The sequence below is a fragment of the Telopea speciosissima genome, chromosome 4, assembly GCF_018873765.1.
Source record: "Telopea speciosissima isolate NSW1024214 ecotype Mountain lineage chromosome 4, Tspe_v1, whole genome shotgun sequence".
NCBI lineage: Eukaryota > Viridiplantae > Streptophyta > Magnoliopsida > Proteales > Proteaceae > Telopea > Telopea speciosissima.
The window spans coordinates 12,457,540-12,470,977 of record NC_057919.1 but is presented as its reverse complement, the minus strand read 5'-3'; the positions used below and the strand labels follow the sequence as shown (position 1 = coordinate 12,470,977).

At 42.1% G+C, this 13,438-nt stretch overlaps 2 protein-coding genes across 2 annotated transcripts; both read right to left on the bottom strand.

Annotated features, from left to right (window-relative positions):
• Positions 1-2,061: 2,061 nt before the first annotated feature.
• On the bottom strand, positions 2,062-5,538 carry LOC122657386 (leucine-rich repeat receptor-like serine/threonine-protein kinase BAM1). The gene is made up of 2 exons (XM_043852079.1): positions 2,922-5,538; positions 2,062-2,543 (listed from the first exon to the last, which is right to left on the bottom strand). The coding sequence occupies exons 1-2, from the start codon at positions 5,506-5,508 to the stop codon at positions 2,077-2,079; spliced, it is 3,054 nt and encodes a 1,017-aa protein (XP_043708014.1). The 5' UTR covers positions 5,509-5,538; the 3' UTR covers positions 2,062-2,076.
• Positions 5,539-11,065: 5,527 nt separating this feature from the next.
• Positions 11,066-12,770, bottom strand: LOC122657387. The gene is made up of 3 exons (XM_043852080.1): positions 12,624-12,770; positions 12,141-12,497; positions 11,066-12,004 (listed from the first exon to the last, which is right to left on the bottom strand). Exons 1-3 carry the CDS (start codon positions 12,729-12,731, stop codon positions 11,186-11,188), a joined length of 1,284 nt encoding a protein of 427 aa, XP_043708015.1. The 5' UTR covers positions 12,732-12,770; the 3' UTR covers positions 11,066-11,185.
• Positions 12,771-13,438: the final 668 nt, after the last annotated feature.

The window sequence follows — 13,438 nt, the reverse complement described above, 5'->3', positions numbered from 1 at the left end:
AAACTTTGATTGGAGGAATAGGGAGAAGGGCAGGAATGAGGAAGCTGATCAGTGGTGGTGGTGGTGGTGGTTGTTCGCTTTTGACGTATTTTGTTCTCTTTCTGTTTCTCACTTTCTCGTAATTTAATAAATAATAAATAGTAAATAGGAGGGGGAGTTTGGAAAATGCGGTTGTTTTGGTGTCTGGTCTGGTGGGGACCGGAGACTGGGGAGGCGTTGTCGGTGTTTTGGTGGGGTCTGGTGTGAAATTATTTGAATTTTTTTTTTGGTAGAATTATTTGATTTTGTTCATTTGGGTATGTTATGTAACATTTCATGAAAAACTATATATATATATATATATATATATATATATATATATTTTTGGAGACAGGAGGGGTATTCGACTTTAGGCCTACAAAATCCCCCTGGGCTTGTACATGATCCTTGCGCTACGCACGAACCGAGAGCTTCTGGGTCCTAGTGAGTCTCAGGTGGGTGGCCCCAAGAAATAAAATTCATATGTTACTATTCATGTGAGGGGTGATATGTCATAAATGTCTTTGTTTTTATAGTCAAATTCCAAAAAGGATTCTCTTAGTCAGTCGTCTAAACTGGACTCGTATAGTGTAAGAAACCCTCTCCCATAATTCTAAAACTGTCATTTTTTTTTTAAATTTTTTTATTTTTGATAAAAATGAGTTTTATTATAAAAACATGAAAACTCATGATTGAGGATTACATAGATCAACAACAAAAAGCCATGGATCGAAAATAAATCACACCATCACACACATTATTGATAACGCCCTCCTTGCTAAGGAGTCTGCATATTTGTTATTTTCTTTTGAAACATAAATGAAAGTATATGTATCAAGATCAGTAGAAAGATAAACGATATCCTCCAAGACCACAGATGCAAAATAGAGGCACAACTAGCCCACCTTGCAAGCAAGTGATAACCTCCTTATTATCAAAAGCAATAACAATATTGTGATAACCTCCTTTTTAGAGGAGCAGGAAATCATTAGAAAGAATGGAAAACATGAGTCTGCGTCGTCGGTGGGTGGGTAGTGAGGAGTATTCATTCACTCATGTGGCCTCTTTAGACCAGTCTTTACTCCAAAGTCCAAAGTAACTTATATCTATCTCTCACTCCCAAGTCCCAACTCCCCAAAAAGTATATAATTGTTAAAAAATAGTAAAAGAAAAAGAAGAGGAGAGGAGAATAATAGAATGGATAATTTAATATTTCCATGGTCAAAACTTTTATTTATTTATTTATTTATTTTTTTAATTTTGTTTTAATGCAAAGTCACGTGCAGGTAAATTGGTAATCCCACCGACCCACTTAACTAAACTGGATCTTTAAAATGGACATAGATTCGAAAATTTTGAAAGTAAATGATTTCGAAGCAACCAATGGCCCAAATGAAACTTTGGGGATTCAGATCCTCTACTGCTGAATTACCCGGCAGTACCGTGGAACCACTTGTTTTGTCGCCCAACAAAAAAAATTAAAAGAAAAATTCTCTACCTCGGGCAGCTGGCTTCTTCCGATTTCTTTGAGGGTGGGTTGCTTCGTGAATCGTTTGCCTTCCCAGTGCCCAATTCGTCTCGAATAAAAAAAGCGATACCCCACACAAATTTCAAAACCCGATCCAACTGTCTATTTGCCTCCTTTTGCATTCAGTTCAGAAGATGATTATCAGATTTTCCCTCACATTCACTGACCTTTGAAAAAACTGACTCTCTCCCTCGTCGACTATGATTATAACAGTGTTTTGCAGAGCTTAGTAGTAGTAGTAGTGGCAGTGAGCAGTGCATCAGTGACTACTGAGAACAGTGATAGTACAAATTACCAAACGCGCATGCATAATAATACAAGAAGAAAAAACCTACCCACCCACCAATTCTCTCTACTGTACAAGAAAAAGCTTGAAGAAACACTACCAAAGTTAGAGAAAACGCCACCACCCATGACCCATTCATTACATTTTAAAATTTTACTTAAAACAAACGGGCAGGCAACCCCAACCCCTAAAATTGAATTCTATTAATGGCCCCACCTTGCTTGCTTGCTTGCTTGTTGTGTCATCAGATGCTAAGCAGATCAGGTGGTGGCGACTGAGGTGACCCTTGTTGCTGCTCAACTTCTTTTGCTTCTCTAATGGCTGTGCTTGGGGTTTCTGTGGTAGTAGATGGCGGGGGAGACTCTGTCACAGTTGAGTCTTCCTGCTTGGGGTTGGGATGCTTGGGCAACTCTGTTAGGATTTGAACCACTTCACGCATTGTGGGTCGCTCTACTGCCTGTTCCTCCACGCACAGCATTGCAACATAGAAGACATGCATCACCTCATGTAGAGGAACTGAGGAGAGTCTGGCATCAAGGATTTTTAGGACTCCTTCCTTGTTTGAATCAGTCATCTTTCTCACCCACTGAACAATGTCTACACCATCCCCAAACTCACCCACTGGTTTTCTACCGCTCACCAATTCCAACAGAACCACACCAAAGCTGTACACATCACTCTTCTCATCAACCTTCAGTGTGTAGGCATACTCTGCAAAACCCATATTAGTTTGTAATTAATGATCATCCAAACTAGAAAAATTTTAATTAGTAAACTCAAAATGAATTCTAAAACCCAACCCCCTGTAATTAATATCTTACAGAGCAAAAATTAGCATCAATGAACCTACAAGCTTGCTTCTAAAATAGAGTTTCTAGGGAATGGATAACGAAGGAGGACGGAGAAGAGCATAATCAGGCATTTCCAAGTACAAGATCCAGTTAGATAAGAAAAACCCAATTCCATGCAACAAATCATGAAGCTTGTTATGATGAGAAACAGAGTAGTAATAAAAGATTCCCTTTTGATTTGAAGGATCTCTTTCAACAGTAACTTATGAATTATAAATGGAAGTAGCTAGTATCATACCTGGGGCTATGTAACCATATGAACCGGCAATAGCGGACATGCACTCTGACGTGCCCGAATCCTGTAGAAACTTGGCGAGGCCAAAATCCGCAACATGAGCTTCGAAGTTGGAATCAAGGAGGATATTGTTTGATTTCACATCACGGTGAAGGATCAATGGGGAACAGTCATGGTGTAGGTAACAGAGACCCTTGGCAGCCTCCACTGCAATCTTATACCTTGTGTCCCAGTGCAGGTGACCTCCTTTCTTACCATGCAAAAGTTCACCCAAGCTCCCATTAGGCATATACTCGTAAACCAGAAGATTCGTTTCATGGTTGGAACAGAAACCCAATAGCCTAACAATGTGGCGATGTCGAATCCTACCCAGAGTTTGTATCTCTGCATTGAACCCGTGATCATGAGACGACCCTCTGCTCATCACCGGTAGCCTTTTCACGGCTACCTGATCGCCATTAGGCATGACGCCCTTGTATACAATACCAGCACCTCCCTTTCCTATGATGTTGTCCTCCTTCAAGCATTCCAAGACGTCGTCACAGGTGAAATCCAAACGCTGGAAAGCTGTTAGTTTCCATGCCCTGGACTCGTTAGCCTTCTTCAGAGACCGTGCTTTGATGATGGCGGCCACTGCAAATGCTATCGAACATACAAGAAGGCCAATGACGAGGATAAGCTTTATCGAAGCAGAGAGTGGGCCTCTCTCATGGGTTTGTTGGTCGCCGTTGCCAACACCAGATTTGCAAGGCCGCAAGTATGGGCCACAGAGTTCGGGGTTGCCAACGAAGGAAGTGGAGTTGAAGTAACTGAACTGACCAGTGCCTGGAACCAAACCAGAGAGATTGTTGTAGGAGAAATCCACTGAAGTCAAGCTTTGCATTGTTGAGATTGAGGATGGAATGCTCCCAACTAGATGATTACTCGAGAAATTCAAGTAGTTTAAGATCCGCAATCTCGTGATCTCAGGGGGAATCTCGCCGGATAACTCGTTGTGGCTGAGATCGATGAATGTCAACAGCTTGCATTGGCTGACCTCCGGTGCTATTGTTCCAGAGAACCTATTGTTGCTGAAATCCATCTTGGATAGCTGCTGCAACTTTCCAATTTCCGGCGGAATGCGACCAGTGAACATATTACCATCGAGAAGGAGCTTCTGTACGCCAGAGAAGCTACCTATGGAAGGAGGCAGAGATCCCGTGAGCTGGTTGTTGGAAAGGCTGATCTGCCCCAGATTCACAGCGACCGAAGCAGTCTCCGGAAAGCGCCCCTCAAGATAGTTATCTTGAAGCTCGACCTGTGCGAGTTTGGGTAGGTCGAAGAGCCCCTTCGGAATGGTACCATTGAGAAAGTTCTCACCCATTCGAATCCGACTGAGGGATTCGCATCTCCCCAGCGATTCCGGAATCGGACCAAACAGAAAGTTCCCCAATGCGATCAACGTCTGAAGGCGATTCCCAGAACAGAGATCCGGTGGGAGATTCCCAGTCAGCCTATTCGATGAAAAATCGAGGAGCTGAAGCTTACCATTCCTGCCAAGTCCCGGAGGAATACTACCTGTGAAATTGTTCTCCCAAAGCTGCAACACCTCCAACTCTGGCAAATCACCAATGAAATCGGGGATCGCACCGTACAACTGATTCCTGAACAGATTCAAAAGCGTCAAATTCTTCAACGCTGCAAAAGCTTCTGGAATCTCACCGGTGAGAATATTGTTGGAGAGATCCATCGATCTCAAGCTCTTCAGATTCCCAAGCTCTGGCGTAAGTCCTCCAGTGAGACCATTCACCTGAAGAAACAAGGTATCCAAGTTCTGAAGCTTTCCGAGCTCCGGTGGAATCTCGCCTGACAACCCACAGTTAGCCATATCCACTCGAACCAAATTGGAGAGGTTCCCGATCTCCTGCGGAATACCACCGTCATAGCTATTGTAGTACCCAATATAAAGTTGTTGAAGCTTCGTCAGATTCCCGATCTCCGGCGGTATAAAACCGACAAGCTCGTTACCAGAAACCGCCAGATACTCTAGGAACTCCCATCGACCGTATTCCGGAGGGATTTTACCAGTGAAGAAGTTACCACCGAGGTGAAGATGGCGGAGATTTGGCATCTCCGACACCTCAACTGGCAAATCACTGGTCATATTATTATTATAGAAATCAAGAACTTCAAGGTACTTGAGATTGGAGAGCTGCGAAGGGAAGCTACCATTGAAGATGTTGTTGGAGAGATTCAGCTGGCGGAGGTTGGTAATGTCAGAAAGCTCCAAAGGAACAGGACCAGAGAGAAAGTTGGCAGCGACGGTAAGGTTGACGACGTTACGGAGGTGGCCTACATCAGGGGATAGAATACCGGAGAGGTTCATGTTGGAGATGTCAAGGGAGACGACTCTTCGGTTGTCATCGCAGGAAACTCCAGTCCATGTGCAATGGCTAGTGGAGATGTTCCAGTTCTGCAGGGAAGCTTCTGGGCCATCTGTAATGGAGGACTTCAGGGAGAGCAAAGCTCGGTATTCCGGAATATGAGATTGTTTACCGGAGATGGATGGGCCGTTGAGGAGGTAGAGCACTAGAAGAAGTAGAAAGCGCATTTTTCTTTCTCTTCTCAAGAGAATGAACCTGAGAAAATGGTGGAGGATTTGGGAAGAAAAGAGTTAAAATTGGTGGAGTAGAGTGAGAGTAGAGCGAGCAGACCCAGAAGAGGCTGCAGAGCGACTGGGTTTCTCGAAGAAGAAAGCTTCATTTTTAGTTTTTTTCATAGATTTTATTGGGAATTGGTTGCTCGCCAGCTTCTCATTAAATATTTTTTTTTTTTTGGGGGTTTGGGTGGATCATTATGTTTTTTAGCATGCCTTTTTCGAGGGGATTCCTTGGATGGTCCGGATATCATTTTCCACCGTTTTGATTTTCTCGGAATTCGATAATTTTTGAAAGCTATGGGAAATTTACCATCAATCAAGACCGTTAAAACAGTACCCAAAAGAAAGAAAGGAAAAGATACAAAGGTGGCAAGGAGGAATGATTGATGATCATTATAAGCATCTGGGTGTGGTCAAAAGAAAAGATGGCCCATCAATCAAGTGGCGCAAGTGAAATCATACATGAACTGTGTAGCATGATTAAAGGACACGAAGATGGCTTGGTCGTGTCTGGGCTCGTCTGCTGGGGCCCAGGGTGGGTTTGAAATGATGGAGGAGCATCATCCTCGATGCAGCATACGTTGCAAAAAAACAAAAATCCTAGAAATCCAAGAGAAAACAAACAATATCAGCCTTTGGATTGGAATCTTAAGTCAACATGTGGGAACAGTCATAGGTAAAAGATAAAAAAGGGTGGGGGAGGAGGTGTAGTGAAATTACTGTGAGCTGGAGGCAGGGAAACGGCCAAAAACCGGTCAAAGAAAGTTTGACTGAGAAAGGGAGAGACACGAGATTCCGTGCTTGCATGGATTCCCTCCCGCTTGTCCCTTATCCCTTTGCACAACACATTATTACACGAGCCCCGCCACTCTCCCACTGTCCCAGTTCCGACTCAACTGAAATTCCATTTCTACCCTCTCCTCCCACTGAACCGAGATCAAGAACGACAGGACCCGGAACCGAACCCGAACTATTGGGGGCGAAATCGAATAATAAAGTGGGTTCGGATTGATGGGTCAAGATATTACCTCACTAGGTACGCTACCCCACAAACACTCCGTAAGATGAATGGGGGGTGTATGGTCCCTCCCAGCAAGGCAGCAACTGCATTGGTTTCTGGCGTGAAAATGACCAAACAGTCCCACTCCTCCCCACCACTGAGTCCGCAACACGACAAGCAAAGGTCCCCACTCCCCAGGGGGGGAGGGATGGCTCGGGCTTGTACCCCAAGACACACAGTGTGATCTGACCGAAATGCCTACCAAGTAATGGGAGAAACGGAAAAGGACTTGAGGACCTGTTTCGTTCTTAAGAGTTTTATTAGTTGAGGAGGTTGTGATGCCTATTTATGTAATTTGAGGAAATAGAAAGAGCATCGGGATTGGGACAATGAACGTGGAGCAGCACGGGATATCATGTTTCTATTACGGCGTATAAGGTTCTTAGAACGGACAACCAATGTGGTTGTGGACCCCCCTTCACACCCCTGCCCTTTTAAGAGAAAGATGATGAGTCTCTCTCTCTCTCACACACACACACACACACACAGCGCACGAGTTGCAAATTTTTTATTTTTTGGGGTAGGGTAAAAAGGTAAATTGAGGGGGAGTAAGAGTGGGACATGAGCAAAAGTGTTGTATATATAACAAGGGAACGGGGTTTGTGATGTGATGATGGAGAGAAGCCTGATCGAGATTCAAATGGAGCGGCAATGATGAGAATGCGACGACACCCACACCTGCATTTCCTGCAATGCATTTGCATGGCATGCGCTCAGTAACACATCATCAGTTTCATTGTTACAACAACAACAACAACAACAACAATATAAAATTGGGAGCTACTTTTAGAAAAGAGATAAAGAGAGAGGATTATTAGAATGGTTCGATACTACCAAAAAGAAAAATTAAAATGGTTCGAGGAGACCACCGGCCAGCTTCCTCCAAATCTTCTATTAATCTAATCTAATCTAATCTAATCTTGTTTGTGTCCCCAATAACTTAACAACCTCCCAACAAAACAAATTAAAGAATATAAGTATTATTATTAATCAAACAATAATGGTAAGGTTGCTCCATTGTGACCAAGAGGTCACGAGTTCAAGTCTGAAAACAACCTTCCGTAAAAACAGAGGTAAGGCTGCATATATTATAACGCTTCCGTCCAACGTTGGATGCCTCACTGAACACTCCCCTGATGGGTGCTTGTAAGAGAGGAGGCAGCAGATCGATAAAATAAAAGCTTTTATTTTGAGAGTAATAGCACTGCTACTACTGAGCTCTCTATAGATTTATCTGCTTCAATACTTTGGAGAAGGTGGAGTAGGTCAGGTGGAGAGATTAGTTTTTCTTTTATTTATTTATTGATCCTCTGGCCTATCCTAATTCCTAACTTTCAATCTTTCTGTAATACAACAACTACTAATTTATAAAAATATATTGTAGGTAGCAGCACTCGTGCGCTGCTTACTATCATTCATCCAACTGCTATAATAATAATATATAATTAAATCACTATGATGAACAATTCCCTGCTTCTTCTGCTTTATATTTTATTTGTATGACGACAGTACGTAGTAGTATTAAGTAGATCAGGAATAAAATTAGTGTAGAGGTTAATTGTGTGTTTAATCTATCTGTAATTCTCTGTATCTGCATAGGAAGGAGGAGGGCCGGGAAAGGACACCTCAATTTCAAATCTTTATATAGGAAACCCATTGGGCTTTGGGTTTTCTATCTCATATGTGGGGGGATCCAAGTCTAAACATCTAGAACAACAAAAGTTAGCAAGCAAGCAGCACCTTATAGATTTTATTGCAGGCAGGGCAGGGCAGGGCAGGGTAGGCTCACCATGCTTCGTAGTTAGCTATAAAAGTTGCTTCCCATTCAACACCAGCAGGATAGTTGAAAACCCGAATTTGATTCACATCCCTCATCTATTTAGGGTATCTATATCCAGCCAGAGGGTATTCAGATCCGAATTCAAATAATCCAACATAATCTATCCAACTCTTCAATTAGATATTAATGAACTAATAATAATAAAAAAAATTAACTAACTAATTATCTTTAGGGTTCTTGAAGATTCAACAGGTTCTAGAGAATGAGGACAAAGAGGAATGGATTGAGAGTGAATTGTAACTACGGGGGAGGAAGGTCCAGATTAAAGTACTCATTTAGATGTATTAAATCTAGTTCCGATCACATCCAATCCATATTCGATCCCATTACATCTGTAGATTTAGTTGATTTTAATTGAAACTAAATTACATGAGCCTACAATTATCCACTGTTTGCTCTAATCTTGGGCCACACCACCATCCTTACTTTCTTCTGGACTTATTAGATTGAGCGTTAGAACTACCCATCTCAGATTCAAAATCTTACACCAGTCCACGGATATACTCGGGCCCATCCATATTTTAGGTCTTATTCGGTCTTAATGAAAAATCTTTCAAATATTGGTAAGCCCACTCTGGTGAGTAAATGCTCAGATCCGTGAATCATTAGTCCTGTTATTTGGTTTGTTTTTTACCCAATTTATAAGCTCAATACTTTCATCCTACCGTAATTGATTGATTCAAACCCCTCTGCTTCGAAGTCACATTCCATTTAACCTCCCACTGTTCCCAGGGGACTACCAAAAACAGAGCGACGTCTTTGGCTTTCCCCAAGTACTTGAGCTGAAGCTATGGCTGCAATAGAAATGAGGCAGGCATTATACATATTCAACAGATTTGGAAAAAAAACATCCATTATTTGTAGCTGAAAACCCTTGCTCAATCCAATCATATGTCTGATTATCCCTAGCGTAAAATATTTTCGATAGATCTGATTATCACTAGCATAAAATATTTTCGATAGCTCTGAATGTGTATTCAAAGAGGAGATTGAAATTAGAAAACTTAGATATGCTATCATCAAATGTATTGCCAGGCCTAGAGATGTGGTTTGAAGTTCTGCATTTTGATCAGAAATGAGTCATAGTGGAGAGAATTTAGTTACTTGCACCCTGACTTCTGATATTCAACATCCGGACTGCCTGAATGGCATTGCCAAATCGAAAAAAGAGGAATGAACGATCATACTGAAGACATCCAAACTTATTGGGGGGGGGAATCATGGCAAGAACTCAGGAAATGATCTCATTTCAAAATTTTCTTGAGAAGTCCCTTCTAAATTATGAACAAAATTATCTGGGACCCGGGGTGGCTTGTCATCCTGCATTACTGATTGCAGAGAGCTATTAACAATACTTAGTAGGCATGGACAGAACTCCATTGAGTTAAGGCTCACAAGAGTACTGGATATCAAATATCGGACTTCTCTCTTTATCATTTATGTTTCATTGATACTGATAGGCTGGACCTCATTCTTGTTCATCTACTGGAATATTGTGTCTTGTACTTTGAAGCTCAATCAACATGATTGTATGAAGTATGATCCAACTAACATTGTTCCTAACTTTCCATAACCTTCTACTATTATTTACAAGAACTTAAATTTATTTATTTTTTTGGGCAAGGATGTAATCAAATAGAGTTTCAACAATCCATGTGCTGATCTACATACTCAAACTATTACTTGTAATATTTATGTAATCTAAAGTATTTTTGTTTTTCTGATCAAGGCAATAAAGTACAGATGTATACAGTAACGAAACAATTCCTCTTTTCACAATGAAAAATTCTTTCTCTGAGTATGTGGTTGAGTAAAAGTGAAAATTGTAGCCAAACGTGAAATAAAATCAACAATTTCTCCCTTCTAACTCCTAAACAAACACCCCCTTTGAAAGTTTCATATTACATACTTTATTTCACTTCACTTTGCACCAACTAAATGGGGGCCTAATTTATTTACTGGTTTACAAATACTCCTCGGGGCAAAAGGCTTCTTGCTGGAGCTGTTTGGGTGAACTAAAACATCCCTGTTCTCCAAAGCAGAAAGTTTAACCCAAAGATTTTGACTGGGACATCTACTTCCCACCAGAAAAAGCTAAAAGAAATTGGCACCATCACAAAACAATACCATTATGCTCTCGAAATTGAAGTTTTATGTAAATCTCATAAAGAACCCTGCTTTCATATTAAACAAGCATGCAACAGCTTTCACGGATCAAAACTAAATAATCTTAGATGCCTGGTTACAATCTGCTTTGGCACGATTCATCTAACCATCTATCGAAACCACAAAGGCATTGGCTCATAATAAGATGCGAAATAGAAATGAAGACCAATAACAAGTGTCTAATGGAAGAAATTTGAAGTTGTTATCAATTAAGCTCAAGCCTCCAAGCATTAGAGTTAGACATCACATATGCTCAGACTTCAATAAGAACTTGTTACCGATCAAACTCGAGCCTCCAAGCAACACAGTGTAACATGACCTAGACTAGACACTCAGGGTTGCAACAATAACACCCTCATCAGAGCAAAGCAAGCAGAAAAGTTGGAAATAAGAGCGTTAGGTTATAACCATACAAAAGTTTTATTCTGTTAACCTTCTTTCTCTCTCACTATACATTGATAACTTGGCAGTTAGCAGTCGGCAATTTCACCACCCACCAACAAAGACTGAAGAAGGAAGAATGTTCTGACTTATCTTTTTACATAAACCTCTCGAACTCGCATTCATAAGGTGAAGGGATCTGGAGGAAGATGAACGACCGGAGCCCTGGACATGGTGGCGTTCCCATTGAGCACATTAGCCACAGTGGTGTCTTCGAATTCGAAAGGTTTAACTTGCACCACCCTCTCGGGCACAACCTTCTCCCCATCCACCTTAGCCAACACCTCAAAATGCATTTTCACCGACTCCGGCCTCGTCCGCCATTCTGGGAAGGCTTCCCATTTGAATTCTTCTTCTCCACCTTCCTTCAGCGCCTTCTCTACCCCAAAGCCCAACTTCACGAAAGTCTGGGCAGATACCTCCGCCTTCAACAACCTGAATGACCCTTCCTCCTTGGCTTTCTCACCCAGCACAGATAGAAGCAACGCCTCAAATCCTCGCAAGTTGGGGTTCGACCCATTGATGGACGCGAGAGGCCACATTGTGGCGAATCGTTCGGGTGACAAGAGAGTCATTGGCTCGCCTGCTTCTCCGTCGATGGTGGGGACTGTATTGGTTCTCGAAGGAGAAGATAGCTCCACTAGGCCCGGCGCAAGACGCTTGAGCTTGAGCTTGCTATCGGAAGACGAAGAGGGCGATGAGGTTAGTGATGTTGGACCCACTATACGGAGCGACAGGGGTTGGGCTCCCTGCGTGCGCGAGGCGTGACGGAGACGATTGGCTAGGGTTAAAAGACCAGAAGCGAAGCTCCCCTGAGATTGGTTCAATGGAAGTGGGAGATCGAGAGGGTGGCGCAAGCTTACGGATCTGGCGCCCTTAACCGTCACTACTGCGCCATCTGCTAGGACGACCTTCTTCAATACACCGGCCTCGACATCATGCTGCATAAAAATCGAAAGCAAGGAAACGGACGAATAAGAAAATAAGAATTTCAGGTCCCAGAAGAGTTCCATTGGAATTGAGAATTGGAATACAAAGGCATTCAGATTTCAGGATAATCAGAGATTAGGAACCCACCGGTAACGAAAGCCGCATGTCTTTAGCGTCTTGAATCCAAAGCTCCATGGGACCGACCAACTGAAAGGGAGCCAAATCCGGCGACACACGATCGTCCGGTCTCCGCCCACTCTTGACCAAGCTGCTACCGTCACCCGATACAGAAGGATCTTCTTCGGTACGAAAGATAGGGAGATCTACATATTCCCATCGATTGACGTCCTCGAGAAGCTTAAAAGGAAGGACCTTCTTATCGATCTCAATATCGAATTCGTAAGCTACAGAATGGCCAACCAACGCGTCTCTGATATCAAAATCGGAAATCTTCAAGTCACTGGATTGAAACCCTAATGCCTTAACGATTGCATCCTGTAGATCCTAAAAAAACAAAACCGAATTTTTAAAAAATCAGTAATAACTCAAAGCAGGGGAGAAAAAAAGTTCCCCACTTCATGTTAAGGAGTTAAAAACAAAGAAAGGAGCAGAAATGGTGAAATAACTTACAGAAATCGCCTTTGGATTTCCTGCGGAACCCAGAGCATCGCATGATCGGAGCGTTAACAATACGACCAGGAATACCGTTTCGGCTAGAAATCGGGATTGAGGAGCCATTCAATAAATTTTTGCAGGATTTCAAAGAAACACAGGAGAACAATCGAAAATGATTAACGATTCAGAACCGTAGAAACATGCTGGCTGAAATTGCTCAGCGAAGAAGGGTGGTATTTGGGAAGAAAGAACGTGAAGATAATGAAGAACAGAAGTTTCTCGACAGAGCTAGAAATCCCCTAGTACGGTGCTGACATGGACGAATATCTACCAATGACGAGCGAGTAAATGATGCGAATCTTCGAAGTCAGAGTTTTTTTTTTTATATTTCTCTGAGCCCTGATTGATCTTCAGCCCATGGGTCGAGATAGGGTTGAGAAATCTGGATCTAGGGTTAAGCCCTCTGACTGTGCCAGGCCCAGGCCCAATTTGTATACAATTTGGAAAGGATCCTCAAATGCTTGGAGAATAATTATTGTAACTAAGGTCTCTTATTTTTCTAAATGTCACAAGACAAGTATTCTTCCACGTGGAAAGATGATGTGCCTATTCCAACCATTGGATAGAAAGGATACGATCTAAATTAGCCACATGCCAAATTTAAGAGTCTAATGCAATCAAATACCCTCTTTGTATTGGCATATTCCCATGTATGTCCATGCATGTGTACGATACATCACTCTAAACAATACTACGCACTATCCCAACTCTGAGTGAGATTAGACAATTTAACTTTAAAAATCATAATAATGGATATAGTTCAAATGAAA